The sequence below is a fragment of the Callithrix jacchus genome, chromosome 7, assembly GCF_049354715.1.
Source record: "Callithrix jacchus isolate 240 chromosome 7, calJac240_pri, whole genome shotgun sequence".
NCBI classification, from domain to species: domain Eukaryota; kingdom Metazoa; phylum Chordata; class Mammalia; order Primates; family Cebidae; genus Callithrix; species Callithrix jacchus.
The window spans coordinates 149,274,002-149,295,843 of record NC_133508.1 but is presented as its reverse complement, the minus strand read 5'-3'; the positions used below and the strand labels follow the sequence as shown (position 1 = coordinate 149,295,843).

The 21,842-nt window shown below is 41.0% G+C and overlaps 2 protein-coding genes across 2 annotated transcripts in view; both read right to left on the bottom strand.

Annotated features, from left to right (window-relative positions):
• Positions 1 to 8,692, bottom strand: part of CIMAP3 (ciliary microtubule associated protein 3) — a 40,480-nt gene extending 31,788 nt beyond the window's left edge. The window contains exon 1 of the mRNA XM_035252455.3: positions 8,467 to 8,692. Coding sequence (XP_035108346.1) covers positions 8,467 to 8,641 — 175 coding nt within the window. The 5' untranslated portion in view covers positions 8,642 to 8,692. The remainder of the gene's footprint in view (positions 1 to 8,466) is intronic.
• A 3,358-nt stretch (positions 8,693 to 12,050) lies between these two features.
• On the bottom strand, positions 12,051 to 21,820 carry LOC103794626 (acidic mammalian chitinase-like). The gene is made up of 10 exons (XM_078333132.1): positions 21,766 to 21,820; positions 21,102 to 21,303; positions 18,400 to 18,456; positions 17,568 to 17,733; positions 14,642 to 14,757; positions 14,353 to 14,461; positions 13,931 to 14,116; positions 13,371 to 13,490; positions 13,142 to 13,283; positions 12,051 to 12,394 (listed from the first exon to the last, which is right to left on the bottom strand). Exons 1-10 carry the CDS (start codon positions 21,818 to 21,820, stop codon positions 12,051 to 12,053), a joined length of 1,497 nt encoding a protein of 498 aa, XP_078189258.1.
• Positions 21,821 to 21,842: the final 22 nt, after the last annotated feature.

Below are 21,842 nucleotides of genomic sequence, written 5' to 3'. Positions count from 1 at the left end.
TTCAAAGGACACTCATAAAGAAAGCCCCAACTCCCCAAGACAGAGCATCTGAGGAAAAAAAAGGGTTTTAAGAGTTCTGCTGCAGCAGACATAAACATAGCAGCCTAACAGCCCTGAATGAACAACAGAGCTCACAGCTCAGCAGTTGAGGTCCTATAAAGTACAGACCATCTACTCAAGCAGCTCTCTGACCCCTGTATATCCAGAGTCACCTCAAAAAGGATTGATCAGACTGACGTTAGGCAGGCATCATTCTGGGACAAAGATAGCAGCAGAAGAAACTGGTAGCATCCCTCACTGTTCTGCAGCTGCTACAGGTGTACCCCAGACAAGCAGGGCCTGGAGTGAACCTCAGCAGTTGTACAGCGGAGGGGCTAGACTGGTAGAAGGAAAACTAAGTAACAGAAATGCCTCATCATCAACAATCTGGGCATCCATTCAGAGACCCAATCAAAAAGTCAGCAACTAAGACGACAAGTGGATAAATCCACAAAGATGGGAAGAAACCAGCGCAATAAGGAGAAAAACACCCGAAACCAGAACACCTCGCCTTCTACAAAGGACCAAAACTCCTCACCACCTCACCAGCAAGAGAACAAAGCTGGATGGAGAATGACTGTGACGAAATGATGGAATCAGACTTCAGAAAATGGGTAATGAGAAACTTCTGTGAGCTAAAAGAACATGTTCTAAATCAATTCAAAGAAACTAAGAACCTTGAAAAAAGATTTGAGGAAATGATAACAAGAATGGATAACTTAGAGAGGAATATGAATGAATTGAAGGATCTGAAAAACACAACACGAGAACTTCATGAAGCATGCACAAGTTTCAACAACTGAATTGACCAAGCATAAGAAAGAATATCAGAAGTCGAAGATCAACTCAATGAAATAAAACGAGAAACCAAGAGTAGAGAAAAAAACACAAAAAGGAATGAACAAAGTCTCCAAGAAATGTGGGACTATATGAAGAGACCTAACCTACGTTTGATAGGTGTACCAGAAGGGGATGAAGAGAACCAATTCAATCTAAAAAATACTCTTCAGGATATTTTCCAGGAAAATTTCCCCAACCTAGCAAGGTACGCCAACACTCAAATCCAGGAAATACAGAGAACACCACAAAGATACTCCACAAGAAGAGCAACCCCAAGGCACATAATCGTCAGATTCACCAGGGTTGAAATGAAGGAGAAAATACTAACAGCAGCCAGAGAGAAAGGTCAGGTCACCCACAAAGGGAAGGCCATCAGACTCACAGCAGATCTCTTGGCAGAAACACTACAAGCCAGAAGAGAGTGGGGGCCAGTATTCAACATCCTTAAAGAAAAGAACTTTCAACCCAGAATTACATATCCAGCCAAACTGAGTTTCAGAAGTGAAGGAAAAATAAAATCCTTTGTGAACAAGCAAGTACTCAGAGATTTTGTCACCACCAGGCCTGCTTTACAAGAGCTCCTGAAAGAGACACTACACATAGAAAGGAACAACCAGTTCCAGCCATTCCAAAATCACACTAAATGCTAAAGAGCATCAACAAAATGAAGAATCTACATCAACTAATGGGCAAAACAGCCAGCTAGCATCAAAATGGCAGTATCAAATCCACACATAACAATATTAACCCTAAATGTAAATGGGCTAAATGCACCAATCAAAAGACACAGACTGGTAAATTGGATAAGAAACAAAAACCCATCAGTGTGCTGTATCCAGGAAACCCATCTCACATGCAAGGATACACCAAGGCTCAAAATAAAGGGATGGAGGAAGACTTACCAAGCAAATGGAGAGAAAAAAGCAGGAGTTGCAATTCTCATCTCTGATAAAATAGACTTTAAAGCAACAAATATCAAAAGAGACAAAGAAGGTCATTACATAATGGTAAAAGGATCAATACAACAAGAAGAGCTAACGATCTTAAATATATATGGACCCAATACAGGAGCACCCAGATATATAAGGCAAGTTCTTAATGACTTACAAAGAGACTTAGACTCCCACACAATAATAGTGGGAGACTTTAACACTCCACTGTCAATATTAGACAGATCAACCAGACTGAAAAATTAACAAGGATATCCAGGGCCTGAACTCAGACCTGGAGCAAGCAAACCTGATAGACATTTACAGAACTCTCCACCCCAAATCCACAGAATACACATTCTTCTCATCACCACATCACACCTACTCTAAAATTGACCACATAATTGGAAGTAAATCACTCCTCAGCAAATGCATAAGAACAGAAATCATAAACAGTCTCTCAGACCACAGTGCAATCAAGTTAGAACTCAGAATTCAGAAACTAACCCAGAACCACACAGCTTCATGGAAACTGAAGAACTGGCTCTTGAATGTTGACTGGATAAACAATGAAATGAAGGCAGAAATAAAGAAGTTCTTCGAAACCAACAAGAACAAAGACACAACATACCAGAATCTCTTGGACACATTTAAAGCTGTCTCTAGAGGAAAATATGTAGCAATAAGTGCCCATATGAGAAGAGTGGAAAGATCCAAAATTGACACCCTATCGTCAAAATTGAAAGAGCTAGAGGAGCAAGATCAAAATAACTCAAAACCTAGCAGAAGACAAGAAATAACTAAGATCAGAGCAGAACTGAAGGAGATAGAGACACAAAAAACCATTCAAAAAATCAATAAATCCAAGAGCTGGTTTTTTGAAAAGATCAACAAAATAGACAGACCACTAGCCAGACTGATAAAAAAGAAAAGAGAGAACAACCAAATAGATGCAATAAAAAACAATAAAGGGGAGATCACCACAGATTCCACAGAAATTCAAACCATCATCAGAGAATATTACAAACAACTCTATGCACATAAACTAGTAAACCTGGAAGAAATGGATAAATTCCTGGACACCTGTGTCCTCCCAAGCCTAAACCAGGAGGAAGCTGAAACTATGAATAGACCAATAACAAGGTCTGAAGTTGAGGCAGCAATTAAGAGCCACCACACAAAAAAAGTTCAGGTCCAGATGGTTTCACAGCCAAATTCTACCAGACCCACAAAGAGGAGCTGGTACCATTCCTTCTGAAACTATTCCAAATAATTCAAAAAGAGGGAATCCTTCCCAAATCATTTTATGAAACCAACATCATCCTGATACCAAAACCCGGCAGAGACCCAACAAGAAAAAAAAACTGCAGGTCAATATTCATCATGAACATAGATGCCAAAATCTTCAATAAAATACTGGCAAGCCGATTGCAACAGCAAATCAAAAAACGTATCCATCATGATCAAGTAGGATTCATCCTGGGGATGCAAGGCTGGTTCAACATACACAAGTCTATAAACGTAATTCACCACATAAACAGAACCAAAAACAAAAACCACATGATTATCTCAATTGACACAGAGAAGGCCTTTGACAAAATTCAATAGCCCTTTATGCTAAAAACCCTCAATAAACTTGGTATTGATGGAACGTATCTCAAAGTAATAAAAGCTATTAATGACAAACCAACAGCCAATATCATACTGAATGGGCAAAACCTGTAAGCATTCCCTTTGAAATCTGGCACTAGACAAGGATGCCCTTCTTCACCACTTTTATTCAAAATAGTACTGGAAGTTCTAGCCAGAGCAATCAGGCAAGAAAAAGCATAAAGGGTATTCAAATAGGAAAGGAGGAAGCCAAATTGTCTCTATTTGCAGAAAACATGATAGTATATCTAGAAGACCCCATCATCTCAGCCCAAAAACCACTGAAACTGATTAGCAACTTCAGCAAAGTCTCAGGATATAAAATCAATGCGCAAAAATCACAAGCATTCCTATACACCAATAACAGACTTAAAGAGAACAAAATCAAGAACGAACTGCCATTCACAATTGCTACAAAGAGAATAAAATACCTAGGAATACAACTCACAAGGAACATAAAGGACCTCTTCAAGGAAAACTACAAACCACTGCTCAACGACATAAGAGAGGACACAGATGGAGAAACATTCCATGTTCATGGTTAGGAAGAATCAATATCATGAAAATGGCTATACTGCCCAAAGTAATTTACAGAATCAATGCTATCCCTGTCAAGCTACCACTGACTTTCTTCACAGAACTGGAAAAAACCAACTTGAACTCCATGTGGAACCAAAAGAGAGCCCACATAGCCAAGTCAATTCTAAGCAAAAAGAACACAGCGGGAGGCATCACACTACCAGACTTCAAACTATACTACAAGGCTACAGTAATCAAAACAGCATGCTACTGGTACCAAAACAGAGATATAGACCAATGGAACAGAACAGAGGCATCGGAGGCAACACAACATATCTACAACCATACAATCTTGGATAAACCTGACAAAAACAAGCAATGGGGAAAGGATTCCCTGTTTAATAAATGGTGTTCGGAAAACTGGCTAGCCATGTGCAGAAAGCAGAAACTGGACCCCTTCCTGACACCTTACACTAAAATCAACTCCAGATGAATTAAAGACTTAAACATAAGACCTAACACCATAAAAACCCTAGAAGAAAATCTAGGCAAAACCATTCAGGTCATAGGAGTAGGCAAGGACTTCATGACCAAAACACCAAAAGCATTGGCAACAAAAGCCAAAATAGACAAATGGGACCTAATGAAACTCCACAGCTTCTGCACGGCAAAAGAAACAGTCACTAGAGTGAATCGGCAACCAACAGAATGGGAAAAAATTTTTGCAGTCTACCCATCTCACAAAGGGCTGATATCCAGAATTTACAAAGAACTCAAACAGATTTACAGGAAAAAACCAAACAAGCCCATTCAAAAATGGGCAAAGGATAGGAACAGACACTTTACAAAAGAAGACATACATGAGGCCAACAAACATATGAAAAAATGCTCATTATCATTGGCCATTAGAGAAATGCAAATCAAAACCATATTGAGATACCATCTCATGCCAGTTAGAATGGCGATCATTAAAAAATCTGGAGACAACAGATGCTGGAGAGGATGTGGAGAGTTAGAAACACTTTTACACTGTTGGTGGGAGTGTAAATTAGTTCAACCATTGTGGAAGACAGTGTGGCGATTCCTCAAGGCCTTAGAAATAAAAATTCCAATTGACCCAGCAATCCCATTACTGGGTATATATCCAAAGGACTATAAATCATTCTACTATAAAGACACATGCATCTGAATGTTCATTGCAGCACTGTTTACAATAGCAAAGACCTGGAACCAACCCAAGTGCCCATCAATGATAGACTGGATTGGGAAAATGTGGCACATATACACCATGGAATATTATGCAGCAATCAAAAATGATGAGCTAGTGTCTTTTGTAGGAACATGGATGAATCTGGAGAACCTCATTCTCAGCAAATTGACACAAGAACAGAAAATGAAATACTGCATATTCTCACTCATAGGTGGGTGATGAAAAATGAGAACACATAGACACAGGGAAGGGAGTACCAAACACTGGGGTCTATTGCGGGGAAGAGGGGAGGGACAGTTGTGGGGGAGCTGGGGAGGGATAGCCTGGGGAGAAATGCCAAATGTGGGTGAAGGGGAGGAAGGCAGCAAAACACACTGCCATGTGTGTACCTATGTAAATATCTTGCATGTTCTGCACATGTACCCCAAAACCTAAAATGCAATTAAAAAAAAAAAGAAAATATGGCACACAGATACCATAAAATACTATGCAGCCATAAAAAAGAATGAGTTCATGTCCTTTGTAGGGACATGGATGAAGCTAGAAACCATCATTCTTAGCAAACTAACACAGGAACAGAAAACACTGCATGTTCTCACCCATAGGTGGGAGTTGAATAATAAAAACACATGGACTAAGAGAAGGAACATCACATACCAGGCCCTGTCTGGGGGTAGGAGCAAGGGGAAAGAGAGCATTAGGACAAATACCTAATGCATGGAGGGCTTAAAACCTAGATAATGGATTGATAGGTGCAGCAAACATCATGGCACATGTATACGTATGTAAAACTTGCACATTCTGCACATGCAATCCAGAACTTAAAGTACAGTTTTAAAAAAAAAACCCAATACTATAAAAACCCTAGAAGAAAATCTCGACAATAACCTTCAGTATATAGGCATGGGCAAATATTTTATGATGAAATTGCTGAAAGCAATTGAAACAAAAGCAAAAATTGACAAATTTATCTAATTAAACAAAGGAGCTTCTGCACAGCAAAAGAAACTAACATCAGAGTGAACAGACAACCTACAGAGTGGGAGAAAAAGTTTGCAATCTATCCATCTGACAATATTAAACTAATAAGCTTCTGTGCAGCAAAGGAAGCAATCAACAGAGTGAAGATATAACCTGTTGAATGGGAGAAAATATTTGCAAAGTGTTCATCAGACAGGGACTAATATCCAGAATATACAAGGAAATAAAACAACTCAACAATAAACAACAAATAATCTCACTAAAAATTGGACAAAAGATATGAATAAGCAATTTTTAAAAGAAGACAAAGAAATGGCTAACATGTATATGAAAAAATACTCAACATTACGAATCATCAGAGAAATGCAAATTAACACTGCCATCTCACCCCAGTTAGAAATGGCTATTAATAAAAAGACTAAAAATAAAAGATACTGGTGAGAATGTGGAGAAAAGGGAACGCTTACATATTGTTCGCATGAATGTGATTTGGTATAACTACTATGGAAAACAGTATGGAAATTGCTCAAAAAACTAAAAATAAAACTACCATATGATCCAGCAGTATACCAAAGGGATACCTACACTTGCGTGTTCATTGCAGCACCGTCCACAATAGTAAAGGTATGAAATAAACAGATGAATGGACAGAGAAAATGTGGTGTATATACCCAGTGAAATACTATTTGGTCATAAAAAAAAGAATGAAATCATGTCACTTGTAGCAACATGGATGGAACCGTAGGTCATTATGTTAAGTGAAATAACCCAGATACAGAAAGACCATATCACATGCTCTACTTATATGTAGGAGCTTAAAAAGTTGATCTCATAAAGGTAAAGAATAGAGAATAGAATGATAGATACCAGAGGCTGGATAGGGTGAATGGGTGTGGGGGGTGAAGAGAAGTAGGTTAACAGAAACAAACATACGCTTAGATAAAAGGTGTAAGTTCTATCATTCGACAGCAGAGTAGAGTGACTATGGTTAATGATAGCAAATTGTATATTTCAAAGTAACTGGAAGAGAGGACTTGAATTGTTCCTAATATGTAGAAATGACAAATACTCAAAGTACTGGACACCTCAAATACCCTGACTTGGTCATTATACGTTTTATGCAAGTAACAATATCACATGTATTCAATAAACAGGTACAATATAATATATCAGTAAAATATAGCATATTCACACTCTCTTCCTTATTTCACTTCAACGGCTTGTAATTTGTCTGGGTATTATTCCTATTTCAACTAAAGCTATTTACCTTTTTCTGCTGTCAGAAATCAGTAAATTCAAATTGTTATTAATTCTCCCAAAGCTGGATTTTGTTCTAGTGTCTACTTATAACTCTATTGTTTTATTTTCCTAAACTGCTTATATGAAAGGACTTTTGATTTTCTCTTAATTTCAGATTAATTCATTACACAACTTATTGTGCAAGAACCTGATTACTTCACTGTTTCTAAAGTAGTTACATCTGAACATTTATATACTGAAATCCAAATTATTTTGTTAAAAATTATTTTTTCTTCTTTACTTTATAGTTAGGGCATTATAGTGAGTTGTTTGTGAAATTACATGTGGTAGATTATGTTATCTGTGAATTAATTCTAATTTTAGCATAATAAATAGGGTGTTATAAAATATTCTATTACTCAAAGCAGGCTCGAGAATCCCTGTTTAAGAGAATAGAGATCCCTATTCTGGAAAAGAGAGGAAGATGGGAAGAAAATATACTTTCTATATTCTTTTAAACTTTCTTAAAACCTATGTCTCCCATCTGATGGTAGAGGAATGAACAAAGGCTTTGAAATTTATCAGAACTGGCTTTCAATAAGTATTAGTCTGTCACTGACTAGCTATGCGATCTTGTGGAAGTTACTTAAAGTTCCTAAGCCTTGGTTTATCTATTAAATGGCATGACTCATTTATTTCCTCCTAAGGATGCCATAATAATTTAGGAGCTAACACAAGGACAAATCTCATACATTGAGGAACTAACCTATATTTGGGATTTAACAAGTATTAATACACCTCCACTTTACCACCTCCATGCCCAGGGCTGCAGCCAGCTCCAAGGGTATCTTTGTGAAAGTAAAGAAACAGTGCACGTTTATTAAGACGGGAGGTGGCCCTTGCTAAAGCACATGATTTGGAGAGTGGAACGCTCTTTCTGCCTCCATACAGAGTCAGAGACCTTGTGGAATCCTGTGTATATTCTACTTCTTTCCAGTTAGACTCCAACACTGAAAGGATGAGTTTCACACATCTACTAGAGTCAAAGGACATGATTACCATTATCAAAGTCCCAGATGTATGGGTGCCTGATCCCTGATACGGTTTTGTTGCCTCTCAAGTTCCCAGGTAGAGAAGATAGCGTGGACCTTCTGGATTTCCCAGTAGTTCTGGGAAAGAACAGTTCCTCAGGGGGCCTTTCAGTAAATGTGGATCTCTCATGCGTTATTTCCATGAGTTGGCACTCTCATATGTGGACTTAACCAAGAAAATGAAGGGCGTGACTAAGACTGGCTGCTAAGCAACAGCCCCACTCTGGAAGTCCCTCTTTAGGTCATTGTGACATTGATTTGTGCAAGGCAGCATTGTGGCTTAAAGGGAGACAGAAAGGCCTACCTTTGAGAATGAGGTCCACTAATTACCAGCTCTGTAATCCTGGGCGAGTAGTTTATCCTCACAAGATCTTGATTTCCTCGCCCTGAAACCTGGGGACAATATTCACTAAGTAGGAGATAACCTGTATAAAGTACATTGCCCAATGCTTGGAATATTCAGCTTGTTATTTCCTATCTCACTTCCTTAACCTCATTCATTCATTCATTCACCAAGTATTTATTAAACTCTTATAATATGCCGGGCATTGTTCTAGGCAGTGAGAATGTAGCAGTGAACAGAGAAATGCCTTTCCTCATGGACGTTAATTCTAGTGAGGGAGGGAGATGATAGAAAAGATAAATACATTGAATGAATGTAGGTCAAGTAGTGAGAAGTGTCAAGAGAGGGAAAAAGAAGTACAGCTGGGAGAGGCAGAGAAAGGGTGTTTTAAAATTAGGTTGAGTGGCCAGGAAAGACCTCACTGAGAAGGTGACTTCCAGGAAAAGCCTGAAGAAAGTGAGGGAAAGAGTCAAAAGGAAATCTATGGAAAGGGTGTTCTAGCTTGTGTGAAGACCCTGAGGTAATAACATGCCAGGAGTACTTGAGAAACAGCAGGAAGCTGACATAGTTGGGATGGAGTGAGAACTGCAGTAGAGGTCAGAGTGTTCAGGGGAGCTAGCTCAGGCTCACTCTCTTTTTGCACATAGTAGGTGCACAGTATACATGCACTTGAATGATTAATATGTAAAAAAAGGAAGAAAAATGGAGGGGACACTACTTTTTTGACTGCAGTAATTTCTGTTCTAGAAATGGTGGCAGACTTAATCTTTGTGGGAATATAGTGGCATTGAAAAAGGTGTTCGTTTCGAAAAACACTTTGATTTATTTACTGGACACTATGTTGTTCAAAGACATTCTTCTTCAAAGCTGTTCCTGTCATTGTTTCATTAACTCCAGAGCGCCACATCCCCATGTCCCCCTCAGTGCTATTTACCTTAGTAGTGACTTAACTAGGAAACTCCTTTCGAAAGTCCACCCCCAAAATGTCTATGCTCTATTTTACTCCAGATTTCAGCATTCTTTGACTGGAAATGTCATGACATTACTAGTAATACCCACTTTGCTGCCTCTTGCCGTCATCTGCTCATTGAAGACACAAGTCCCCCACTGCGATGCCTTCAATCTTCAAGGCATGTCACACAAGTGCTCAGTCAATCCATTGGCTGCAATCACCATGAGTGCCATTTTCCTATATTCTTTAATCCTATTCCAGCCTCATCTCATCAATGCTGAATTTAGATCCTGTCACCAACCCCCATCCCTGCTATCACTTTCCGATGACGTCACAGCCCGTTTACAACAAAACACAAACTTCTAACCATGTTTCAAGCCCTTGCATGATCTGACCCCTGCCTATTTCTTCCCTGTGCCCACCATCTCACAGCTATACTGGGCTTCTTGTATCTAACACTTCATGTTTGTTTCCACCTCAAGGACTTTGCACATTGTCCCTCTGCCCAAAACACGCTTTTCCCAGATCCCAAAACAGATTAACTCTTTTTGACTGTCAACGCCATCTAGTACAGGACCTCCTCAGAGAAGCCTTCTGGGATTGCTCGAACTAAAGTAGTCTTGTTTGGTCACTTTCTATTAGGATTTTACTGTTCTCATTTGTTGATTTGCTTACGTATCATCTAACACTTCCACCAGCAAAATATAATCCCCGTGAGAGTAGAGTGTGTCTTACTTACCACTATATCTTCAGTATCAGAAATATCACCTGACACATAGAATCAATAAATTCTGTGAGTTCATGAATAAATGATGCTGCCCAGAGAGTGGTGTGTGCCTCATCACGGCCACCAGTGGTCATCTCCCATGAGAACACTGTGGTGTATGTCAAGGGAGGCAAGCAAAACATAGCAGGTAAGACTGTGAGCTCTGTGAGCCCACTGGGCTATGTATCTGGCTCTGCAACTAACCAGCTGTGTGATTTGGGGCAGCTTAACTAATTTGTCTTTACTTCAGTTTCCTGGAGTTAATGTTACCCACCTCATGAAGTCGCTGGGAAAACTAAGAAAACACCTGTAAACCACTTAGAACAGTTTGACACATAGTAAGAATGCCAGAAAAAAAATATGAGCCCTTATATTCTCATTACATTGGTTAGGTTTCTTTCATTTGCAAGTAAAAGAAACAAACCTTGTAATCCCAGCACTTTGGGAAGCTGAGGCGGGTGGATCACGAGGTCAAGAGATCGAGACCATCCTGGTCAACATGGTGAAACCCCGTCTCTACTAGAAATATAAAAAATTAGCTGGGCATGGTGGCGTGTGCCTGTAATCTCAGCTACCCAGGAGGCTGAGGCAGGAGAATTGCCTGAACCCAGGAGGCGGAGGTTGCAGTGAGCCGAGATCACGCCATTGCACTCCAACCTGGGCAACAGGGTGAAACTCTGTCTCAAAAAAAAAAAAAAAAAAAGGAAACAAACTTGAGTCAGCTTAAGCAGCAAAGAAGAATTTATTACGTATTATAGAGATATTTTACAAAATCCAAAGACAGAAATGCATCTGGGCCTCAGGAAGAAACTATAATCAAAAGTTAGAAAGCCATCTATCTGGCTCGGCATGGTGGCTCGTGCCTGCAATCCCTGTACTTTGGGAGGCCGAGGTGGGCAGATCACTTGAGGTCAGGAGTTTGACACTAGCCTGACCAACATGGTGAAACCAAATGTCTGCTAAACACACAAAAATTAGCCAGGCATGGTGGCGTGTGCCTGTAATCCCAGATACTTGGGAGGCTGAGGAAGGAGAATCACTTGAATCTGGGAGGCGGAGGTTGCAGTTAGATGAGATCATGCCACTGCACTGAGCCTGGTGACAGAGCGAGACTTCATCTCAGGAAAAAAAGAAGGAGAAGAAGAAGGCCATCTGTCAGCAAATGTTCTCTCTCATCTCACATCCTGGCTTTTCTCTGTAGCTCAGGTCTGCATCAAGGACAACGTTTCCTTCCCCCTAGTCCCTCACTACAGCTCCTGAGCTTACATATGACAGACCCACCCACACTAGGCACTGACAGGTAATTACTTGTTCCCAGCTGCAAATTCTGGGGGGGTGATGATCTTATTGGTGTTCTTGAACCTGATGTCAATCAGCCAAGCCATGGGACGGGCCAGTCAATCAGCTCTAGGTCTTCAGTAGAAGTGGAGAGAATGTCTCAGCCTTCTACTCCTTGAGCAAGCCAGACAGCACTGCCTATATCCCCCAAACTCATGGAAGCACTTCAGCTCCTTCCTGAGGAAAGTCACCTGGTGACAGACTTATCCTCTTCATATCCTCATCCCACCCATGCACCAAACATGCAGACATTTCCTCCTTACTGGTGTCAAAGACAAGCCCGGCCTGGCAGTTCTGCTGGTATGTGACTCCATTCAGGCAGTTCCAGAAGGCATTTCTGTTATTTGCCATGGGGTAGAGGCCGTTGGCTTTGCCAGCACAGAATCCACTGCCTCCTGAGCTGCCTCCAGAGCTGCTGCTCCCGTTCCCGCTGCCACTCCCACTGTCGCTGGGAGCAGCCATTATTGGCTCAATGGGCTGAGCTGGAGCCGTGCAACCTGAAACATACAGCAATAAGAGCAGACTTGTGGGCCTGGGAGAGGCTCTAAGCTTCACCTAGAGGAGAAGAGAACTGTGGGAGTGAAAGCGTGGAGGTGGGGTGCCATTGGCTCTGGATCCCTGCAACTAAGAAGATGAGAAAGTAACTCCAGATTCAGGAGTTAACTGAAACTATTGTGTCAAGCCAGCCTGGCTTTTAATTGTAAAAAAGGTTGCTCTCTCCTTATAATATCCAGATCATTCAAAAAATATTTACTAACCACCCAGTGTATGTAAAACACTTTTCTAGAATCTGGGCATAAGTGGTGAACACATAAATTCCAGGAAAAATCTGGAAAAAAATTTAGAGAACTGTTACATCCCCTGAATCACAGATTAGACATATGAGAACATGGGTGAGGGCTTCTTAAATTTCCCCAGGTGGGCTAAGGCTTTGTATAAGGGATTCGTGAGAAGTAGATACTCGTGTTGAAGTTAGTATAATCTCTTAAGTGTCTTCCACATTCTTAAGACTTAGCAGACTTGGAAAACCTACCCAGTTAGGCCTGGCTTTCCTAAGAGCATGATGTTTCTGACAAGGCAGCTCAAGGGTATATCCTGTCTCTCACCTGGGCAAGAGCAGTGAGGTGAAGTGGAAAGAGGATCCCTGGGCAGGGGGTAGGGGGTGGGAAGACATCAGCGTTGCTTTTTGAGTTAAACAAGGGGCATTTATACAGCTGGGCATCACCCCACCTTCGGTCACTTACTTGCATTCTGCAGGCTGAGGGCCTTCTTCGGGGTGGAGATTAGGGGAAACTTGCCCTGGTCACAGAAATTGCCAGTGAAGTCATCCAGATCAATGGCCCAGACCATGGCACCTCCAAAGTTGTTCTGCTTAAGCCATTGAGCCTGTTTGAAGAAAGAGGAAAACAGTAATCACTTGATTTCCTGGGACTCAGGGCTGGGACCGCAGCATGTTTAAGGGGCTGATCTCACCTTGATCTCTAAGCTCTTGACATTGTCATAGCCAACCCACTCATTGCCCTGATAGGCATAAGGCACTTCCTGAGGGGCATCCCATTCCTGAGTGGCTCCATTTTTCAGGAAGGTACAGATCTTTCAAAAGTCAAGAGATTCGAATCTTTTAAATGTTACTCCCATTAAAGAAAAACATGTTTCTGATTTTTTTCTTTCATGTCTACAGTTGGGGTTTTGCTCAATTTCTAATTACAGGTTTTTATTTGTAGTAAAGAGGATTAAGATGCTTGTCAACTAATTTTGAGAACCCACAGTAATATGAGAGGTGTATTTATTTTATTACCTGTGTGATAATATAAATTCCATTAAAAATGTAGTCTGTCGTGTGAAGGGATATTATGCATCATTAAATGCTCTTCATTTGGATTACATAAATGAATGTTATTTAAACACTTTAAGCAGCTGTGTTTAAAGCAGTTAGGTAGGAGATAGAATGAACATTCAAGATTTCAGCAGATTCTAGCCCTGAGGCACAGTGCATGGAATTCACAGAGCCCTTTTCAGTCCAATCTATGTACCTCATAGTAAGCCAAGAACCCAGACTCCCTGGTGTAGGGCCCAGCAGGACTAGCACCAGAGGTAGGGGCACCAATTCCAGTGTTGGAAGGGTTGCTCAGGGTGAAGGTGCGTCCATAGGTAGGGAATCCAACAATGAGCTTCTTAGCTGGGGCCCCGTTGTCCTTCCAGTAGTTCATGACATAATCCTGCAGTGTCAGTGGGTTAGTTACAGGGCCTGACCAGCTGAGGAACCAGTGCTTAGTTGTAAAACTGTGTGATGTTAATTGAACATTTTGGTGAAGTTGTAATTATTGAAATACAATCAACTTAAGAGGACAGCTGTCTAAGTGAGACACTTGCAGAATTTATGTTCATTTTGTGTCCCAATCTCTGATTTACATCATCATCTCTGGTCAGCACTTGCATCTGCACAGGGACTCACCACATTGAGGTTGTCCGTCGGGTATTGGTACAGGGGGCTGTTCTCTCCAGCGTAGCCTTCCCAGGAGCCATGGAGGTCGTAGGTCATGACATGGATGTAGTCCAGGTACCTGAGGTGGGGTAGAGGATTTAAATCATTTCTGATGATCATTTCCCACACCTGTGAAGGCACATTCCCCCACTTCCAAAGCCTCCTAAACAAGGTCCCTGAATAGCAAGACAGACCAAGGACAAGTCTAGTCTGCCCAAGTGACACCCCCAGCAGTTTGGGGAAAAGGCACATCACTCACTGTGACAGCTGGGGGATCTCATAGCCAGACTGGATGTTGGAGATGCCAGCAGCAGTGACCATCAGCCTGGGCTTGTTGATCTGCTTGGCTTCCTGCTCAAAAGCTTCACGCATTTCCTACAGAATAATAAGGCCTAATAGGACATCTATGATGCTGATTTTAGCTCCTTAAATAATAATAAACATAGCCTTGGATAATACTTCTCTTTCTTTTTTCTTTTTTTTTTTTGAGATGGAGTTTCCCGCTTGTTACCCAGGCTGGAGTGCAATGGCGCAATCTCGGCTCACGGCAACCTCTGCCTCCTGATTCAGGCAATTCTCCTGCCTCAGCCTCCTGAGTATCTGGGATTACAGGCACGCGCCACCATGCCCAGCTAATTTTTGGTATATTTTTTAGTAGAGACGGGGTTTCACCATGTTGACCAGGATGGTCTCGATCTCTTGATCTTGTGATCCACCCGCCTCGGCCTCCCAAAGTGCTGGGATTACAGGCTTGAGCCACCGCGCCCGGCCAATACTTCTCTTTCTTAAATTGCTTTCACATATTTTATTGTACTTCAGTCTCTCAACTACCTAATAAAGTAGATAGGGTACATAATATTATTGAATTTTATAGCTATCTAATATGCATAAAAGTTAGGACACTTCACCAAAGTCCCACAGTGAGTTAGTAGGTAGGTCAGGACCAGCACCCAGATCTGATGTCAGATGACATCTAGCAATACAAAAATTTGTTTCATAAAGTAGATGAAGTACTTTCTGGACTGACATTCCATCAAATAAAATGGTGAATTGGCCAAAAAGGAAGGTGGTAACAGCTAGATGATAGGTTCCCATTCAATGCTGGAGCTTAATCCACATGTGTCTGTGTTACTGTAATCTCATTTGAAGTATTGGGTTTAGTTCCTATAATTGAAACATTAGGGGGTGCCAGAGTATGTTCCAGAGAAGGGTGGCTCTGAAAATTGTCATGTGGTTACTGATTGAGGGAACTAAGTTATTTAACTGGAGTAAGAGAAATTATAGGCAAGGCATGATAGCTGTCTTAAAACATGAAGCCCACATATTGCAAAAGGTACAGCCTTAGTCTCTGTTGCTTCAGTAGGCAGAACTAGAAACAATGACCATAAGTTGTAAATTATGACTGGAGGCATGTTCAAGCCAAGAAAAGCGATATTCCTTTCTGACCATTAGAGCTATTCAACAAATAAGTAAATTGACTTTTCTCCTAGTTACTTAACATTGAAACTATTCATTGCCTGGCTGATGATCTGGTACGTAGAATGGTATAGCAAACAATGTGTCTTGGGAGACAGGAAGTCTAAAAACCAAGTATATCAAGTCAAGCTTTTTTGTCCCGAACTCCATATGGATATTTATCTGATGCCCACTGGGCATTCCTTTAGGGTGCTCTGCAGATACCTCACACTTATTGTGTTCAAGAGCAGTCCTTCTTATTTCAAATCTATACTTTTCTGCATTTACCATCTTAGTTAATAGCATCACAATCAAACCCATCTTCAGAGTCAGAAAACCGGGGGTCCTCTCTGTTTCCCATTTCCAGTTGATCTCCACATCCTATTGCTTCTGTCCTCTTGATATCTCTTATATGCATCCTCTTCTTCCCTCAGTGTTAGTGCCTTTGCTGGGGCCCTGATCATTTCTTGCTTGGTTTATTAGAATAACCTCCTAATTGTATCCGTGACTTCTCATCTCCTTCTAATTCATCCTCTATGATTAAAGCCAGGTCTCTACTATTTAAAATTATTCAGAACAGTCCCATTGCCTCAAAGGTAAAGTGCAAATTCCTGAACGTAATATAAAAATTCTCACGATATCTGGTTCTTGTCACCCATGCAACTTCACAGCCATTGCTCACCCACTTGCTCACACTATCTATCAGTTGTTCCATTCCCATCCTCACTTAATTGGTTGACACCAGTTTCTTTCAAGGCTGAGCCCAAGCATGACTTTCTCTAGGAAATGCTTTCTGATCCTGCCCCAGAGCAGAATTGGGTACACTCTTTGTTACTTTTGTACCCTGCGGACCTCTATCATGGTATTTATCACAATGCACCGTCATTGTTCATTTTTTTCAGTCTTCCACCTCAGAAGTTCTTCAAAGCCAAGGATAGTGTCTTATTCTTATCTTTAGCCTGACGATATCTGCCACAGAGTATGTGCTCAGTAACAATGGGCAGCCTAGTGTAATGGTTACAAGCAATGGACTCTGTAGCCAAACTGCAGAGGTAGTTATGATGCCTACTAGTTGTGTGACTTGGGCAAGTTACTTAAACCCTCTCTGTACTTTAGTTTCCTCATCTGTAAAATAAAGATTATAATGCTTATAGTACGTATGTCATAGAGTAAATGTGAAGATGAAATGAGTTATGGTTCTTTTTTTTTTTAATTGAGACGGAGTTTCGCTCTTGTTACCCAGGCTGGAGTGCAATGGCGCGATCTCGGCTCACTGCAACCTCTGCCTCCTGGGTTCAGGCAATTCTCCTGCCTCAGCCTCCTGAGTAGCTGGGATTACAGGCATGCGCCACCATGCCCAGCTAATTTTTTGTATTTTTAGTAGAGATGGGGTTTCACCATGTTGACCAGGATGGTCTTGATCTCTTGACTGATCCACCTGCCTCAGCCTCCCAAAGTGCTGGGATTACAGGCGTGAGTTACCATGCCTGGCCCCGAGTTATAGTTCTTAAATCAACATGCAGAGTAGTGCCTGGCACACAGCTCACAGGTTGTTTTGTTGCTGCTATTAAAAGTTTGTTTAATGAATGCATGACATAGAAGAATCTTTGCAATGCTTATATTCCATCAGTTTAAATTCAAGTTTAGTTTTACCCTACAGCCACCCAATTCTCCTTGGAAAGAAAGACTTTGAATCTTTCTGGGCTGAAGTCTGTGACTTCCTTCCGTACCTGCACCAGGACAGTGAAGAGATGCTTGTCCTGAGGAGGGCTCCCGGGAGAGCCAGGGTACTCCCAGTCCAAGTCCAGCCCGTCAAACTCATACTGGCGCAGGAATTTGCTGACTGAGGTGATGAAAGTCTGGCGGTTCTCAGGAGTGGAAACCACGGCAGTGAAACTGAGGGAGACACAAAGAACGCAGGGTGAGGCCTTTGTGGCCCCAACACCTTGGAGTAAAATTAAGCTCTCAGTTTCTGCCTCAGAGCCCTTCCTCAGGACTCACAGCGCAGATTAAAGCATGTTCTTGTTCTTGTCCTCTCTTCCCTTTGTAATCACTACTCTTCCCAGCCATGGTATCTTACCATTCCCTTTATTTTGTTATCTCCCAAGCTGCCCTTGTTTCTTTGAACACCTGGCAAATCCAGCACACTGTGTTCCTTCCCCAAACAGTCCGCCAAGTTCACGTACCCTCCAAGAAGTCCTCTTGTTTATTTGTGTGATTTTTTCGTTCTTCCCCCGACCAGGAGGTAAACAGACAGAAGCACTGTAACACTCTCCTCAGGGTTTGTACTCTTGAAATACTTTAAGAAGAGGTTGTTTGGGAACCTCAGTAAACTTCTGTGGATAGGGCCCTAAACTGTTCACCCAAAATTAAATGTATGAAATAAATTGTGTTCCACTTAATATTGAGATTCTGGTGTAGCAATTTATTTAATTCACATACAGTTTTATGTTTATCCTCAATACCCTGTCTTAGACTGTGAAGTCTAAAGGGACAGTGATCACATGGGGCCAACTTGTTTTCAATAGCAAAGGAACAATATGCTCTCCACAGACGACTTGCGGGGCAGTCCCGAAGTTCCAGCCTCCAATGGCCAGGAGAGTCTTCAGCTGGCTGTTCCTGTAAAGCAAATGATAGAAACAGATACATTCCAAAATTCACGAGTCCCTCTGTTTAAAATACATTGCTTTAGTATTGGATCTGATCACACATTTTTGTTTTGCCTTTCGTAGAACATTTTTCCTCCACTAATAAAAACTTCCTTTATAAAAGTTATTTGTATTGTTCTTGTCATAAATGCTCTCAGGGTTTCCTAGGGAAATTTGAATTTTGAAACTGGGCTTTAAAAAATATTGTGTATTGGCAATATCTTTGATATGCATAACTTGAAAAGCATAAATAGCTAATATAACATTCTATTCCATCAGATACAATGGTAAATGTTGCTTGAGCTTAATTACATTCTTAGCCTCTATAACATTAACATAAATTAATTGGATTGAAATCATACACATTCTCTGGAATAGAACTTCCCAAACATAAATGTATATAATAATTAAGTGCAGTGGAAGGACATTAAGGGTTGTGGAAGGACATTAAAAATCTGGGTTTATTACCCCTTCCCCTGAGATTTCGAGTCAGTTGGATTGCAGTAGGGATTGACACTTTAATCAAGTACTCCACGTGATTCTGATGCAAGTAGTCAATGGACCACACTTCAAGAAACACTGCTGTAAAGGGGTTTATTTATTCTTAGCCATTGTAACTTAAATTCTAGTAGCTGCATTCACGATAATGCCATTACTGATGGTAGCAATCACCTGTAGCTTTCTTTCTCTTAAGCGTAACCAAACTGAACAAAATCAACTCAGAATGGATTAAAGACCTAAATGTATGACCCCAAACTGTAAAAATCCTGGAAGAAAACCTAGGAAAAAGCTTCATGAGCTACAGCAAGAATTTTTTGGATATGACATGGAAAGTACAGAAACAAAAGCAAGAATAGACTGGGATTATATCAAGCTAAAAAGTTTTTGCATGACAAAGGAAACAGGGTGGAGAGACTACCTATGGAATGGGAGAAAACAGTTGGAAATCATATATCAAGTAAGGGGTTAGTATCAAAAATATATAGGAAATGTATATAACTCAGTAATAAGAAAGCAAATAACCCAACTAAAAAATGGGCAAAGGACCTGAATAGATATTTCTCAAAAGAAGACATACCAATGGTCAACAAGTGTATGAAAAATGCTCAACAGCACTAATCATCAGAGAAATGCGTATCAGAATCCAACAAGGCGCCACTCAATCCAGTAAGAATGGCTGTTATGGAAAAGATGAAAGGTAAGTGTTGGAGAGGATGTGGGAAAAAAGGAACTCTTGCACACCGTGGGTGGGAATGAACATTAGTAACCCATTATGGAAAACAGTATAGATGTTCCTCAAACAATTAAAAGCATAACTACCATATGATCCAGCCATTGCACTACTGGGTTTATATCCAAAGGAAATGAAATCAGCGTGTTGAAGAGCTGTTTGAGTTTTTGTGTTCATTGCAGCACTATTCACAATAGCTAAGATGCGGAATCAACGTAAGTGCCCGTCAATGGATGAATGGACAAAGAAAATGCAGTGTATATATATACAATGGATACTATTAAGCCTTAAAAAAGAGGCAGAAGCGGCCGGGCGCGGTGGCTCAAGCCTGTAATCCCAGCTGCTCGGGAGGCTGAGGCAGGAGAATTGCCTGAACCCAGGAGGCGGAGGTTGCGGTGAGCCGAGATCACGCCATTGCACTCCAGCCTGGGTAACAAGAGCGAAACTTCGTCTCAAAAAAAAAAAAAAAAAAAAAAAAAGAGGCAGAAATCCTGCCATTTGCAGCAATATGGATAAACCTGGAGGATATTATGTTAAGTGAAATAAACCAGGCACAGAAAAACACCACATGATCTCACTTGTAAGTGGAACTAATAAAAGTTGAACTCATGAAAGTACAGAGTAGAATGGTGGTTAGCAGAGGCTGGGGTTGGTGTGGGGATGAGGGTTGGGGGGATGGTGGTCAAAGGATACAAAATTTCAGTTAGAAATGAGCAGTAAATTGCAGAGTTCTATTGTACAATATGGTAACTATTGTTAATAACAATATATTGTATTTTGAAAATTGCTAACAGTATATTTTAAGTGTTCTTACCACAAAAAATTAAGTATTTGTAGTAATGCATATGTTGATGGTTAAATTGAGCTGTTCCACACTGTATACATATATCAAAACATGACATTGTCATCCAGGTGTGGTGGCTCATGCCTGTAATCCAAGCACTTTGGGAGGCTGAGGCGGGTGGATCATGAAATCAGGAGTTCGAGACCAGCCTGACAAATGTGGTGAAACACCGTCTTTACTAAAAATACAAAAATTAACTGAGTGTAGTGGCAGATGCCTGTAATCCCAGCTACTCAGGAGGCTGAGGCAGGAGCATCACTTGAACCTGGGAGGCAGAGGTTGCAGGGAACAGAGATCATGCCACTGCACTCCCGCCTAGGTGACAGAGCAAGAATCATCTCAAAAACAAAACAAAACAAAAAACCCCACGACATTTGTCCACAATAAACCCATACAATTTTGTCAATTATAAAAGAAAAATGAAATACAGAGTCTTGGTCCCTATCTCAGACCCATGGATCTGAACTACATTTCAAGAAGCATTAATGTTTGGGAAGTACTGAAAAAAGAGATACCAAATTAAATATCTCCCTCCTCCTACTTGTTTTTCAGGCCATTGAAAGCTTGGTAGAGGGTCTCGTCGTTCCATTTGATGGTGGTGATCTCATTGTTCCACATCCCAGCAAAGGCATAGATCAGGTGAGTACAGAGGCAGGGGTCGATGTCATCAGGCTTGAAGTGCCCCAGGCCAGTCCGGTACTGGGCCCAGTTGGTGAAGTAGCATATCAGCTGGTAGGCAGAGCCTATGTGTAATCAGCAGGAGGGACAATGGCCTGGTTTAGGAACCACTGAATTGTGCTGTGAGTTTTGACCCTGCCTCTGTTTCCCTCCCTGTGCCTCAGATGCCTGATCTCTGCATGGAGGTAGTTAGTATGAACACTCTTACAGATGCACCCAAAGATTCTAACTCAGAACTAGTCACTTACTTGGGGTTATTTTTAACTTTGACAGACTCATTTTGGTATTTTTGGATAAGCCTAGCCAGCAGCCTTCTAAGAAAAGATGTCCATAATCCTATGAAGCCCAATGAATGCAAGTTTATAATTTAGATGGTCATGCTGAAGAGCATGGCAGTGACAGCCAATCAAAAACGATTACACTCAAATCAAACCCATCTGTCTGTGAAGCAAGCAGCAGTTCTCTTTCCCCAGTATGGTTTATCTCATATACATATTCAATGATAAAACATGGAATCCATGACTTACCCAGCTGCACATTCAGTACAAGGGCAAGACCTAGATAGAAAGCAAACAACAACATTTCCTTTGAATCAATTGTCTGT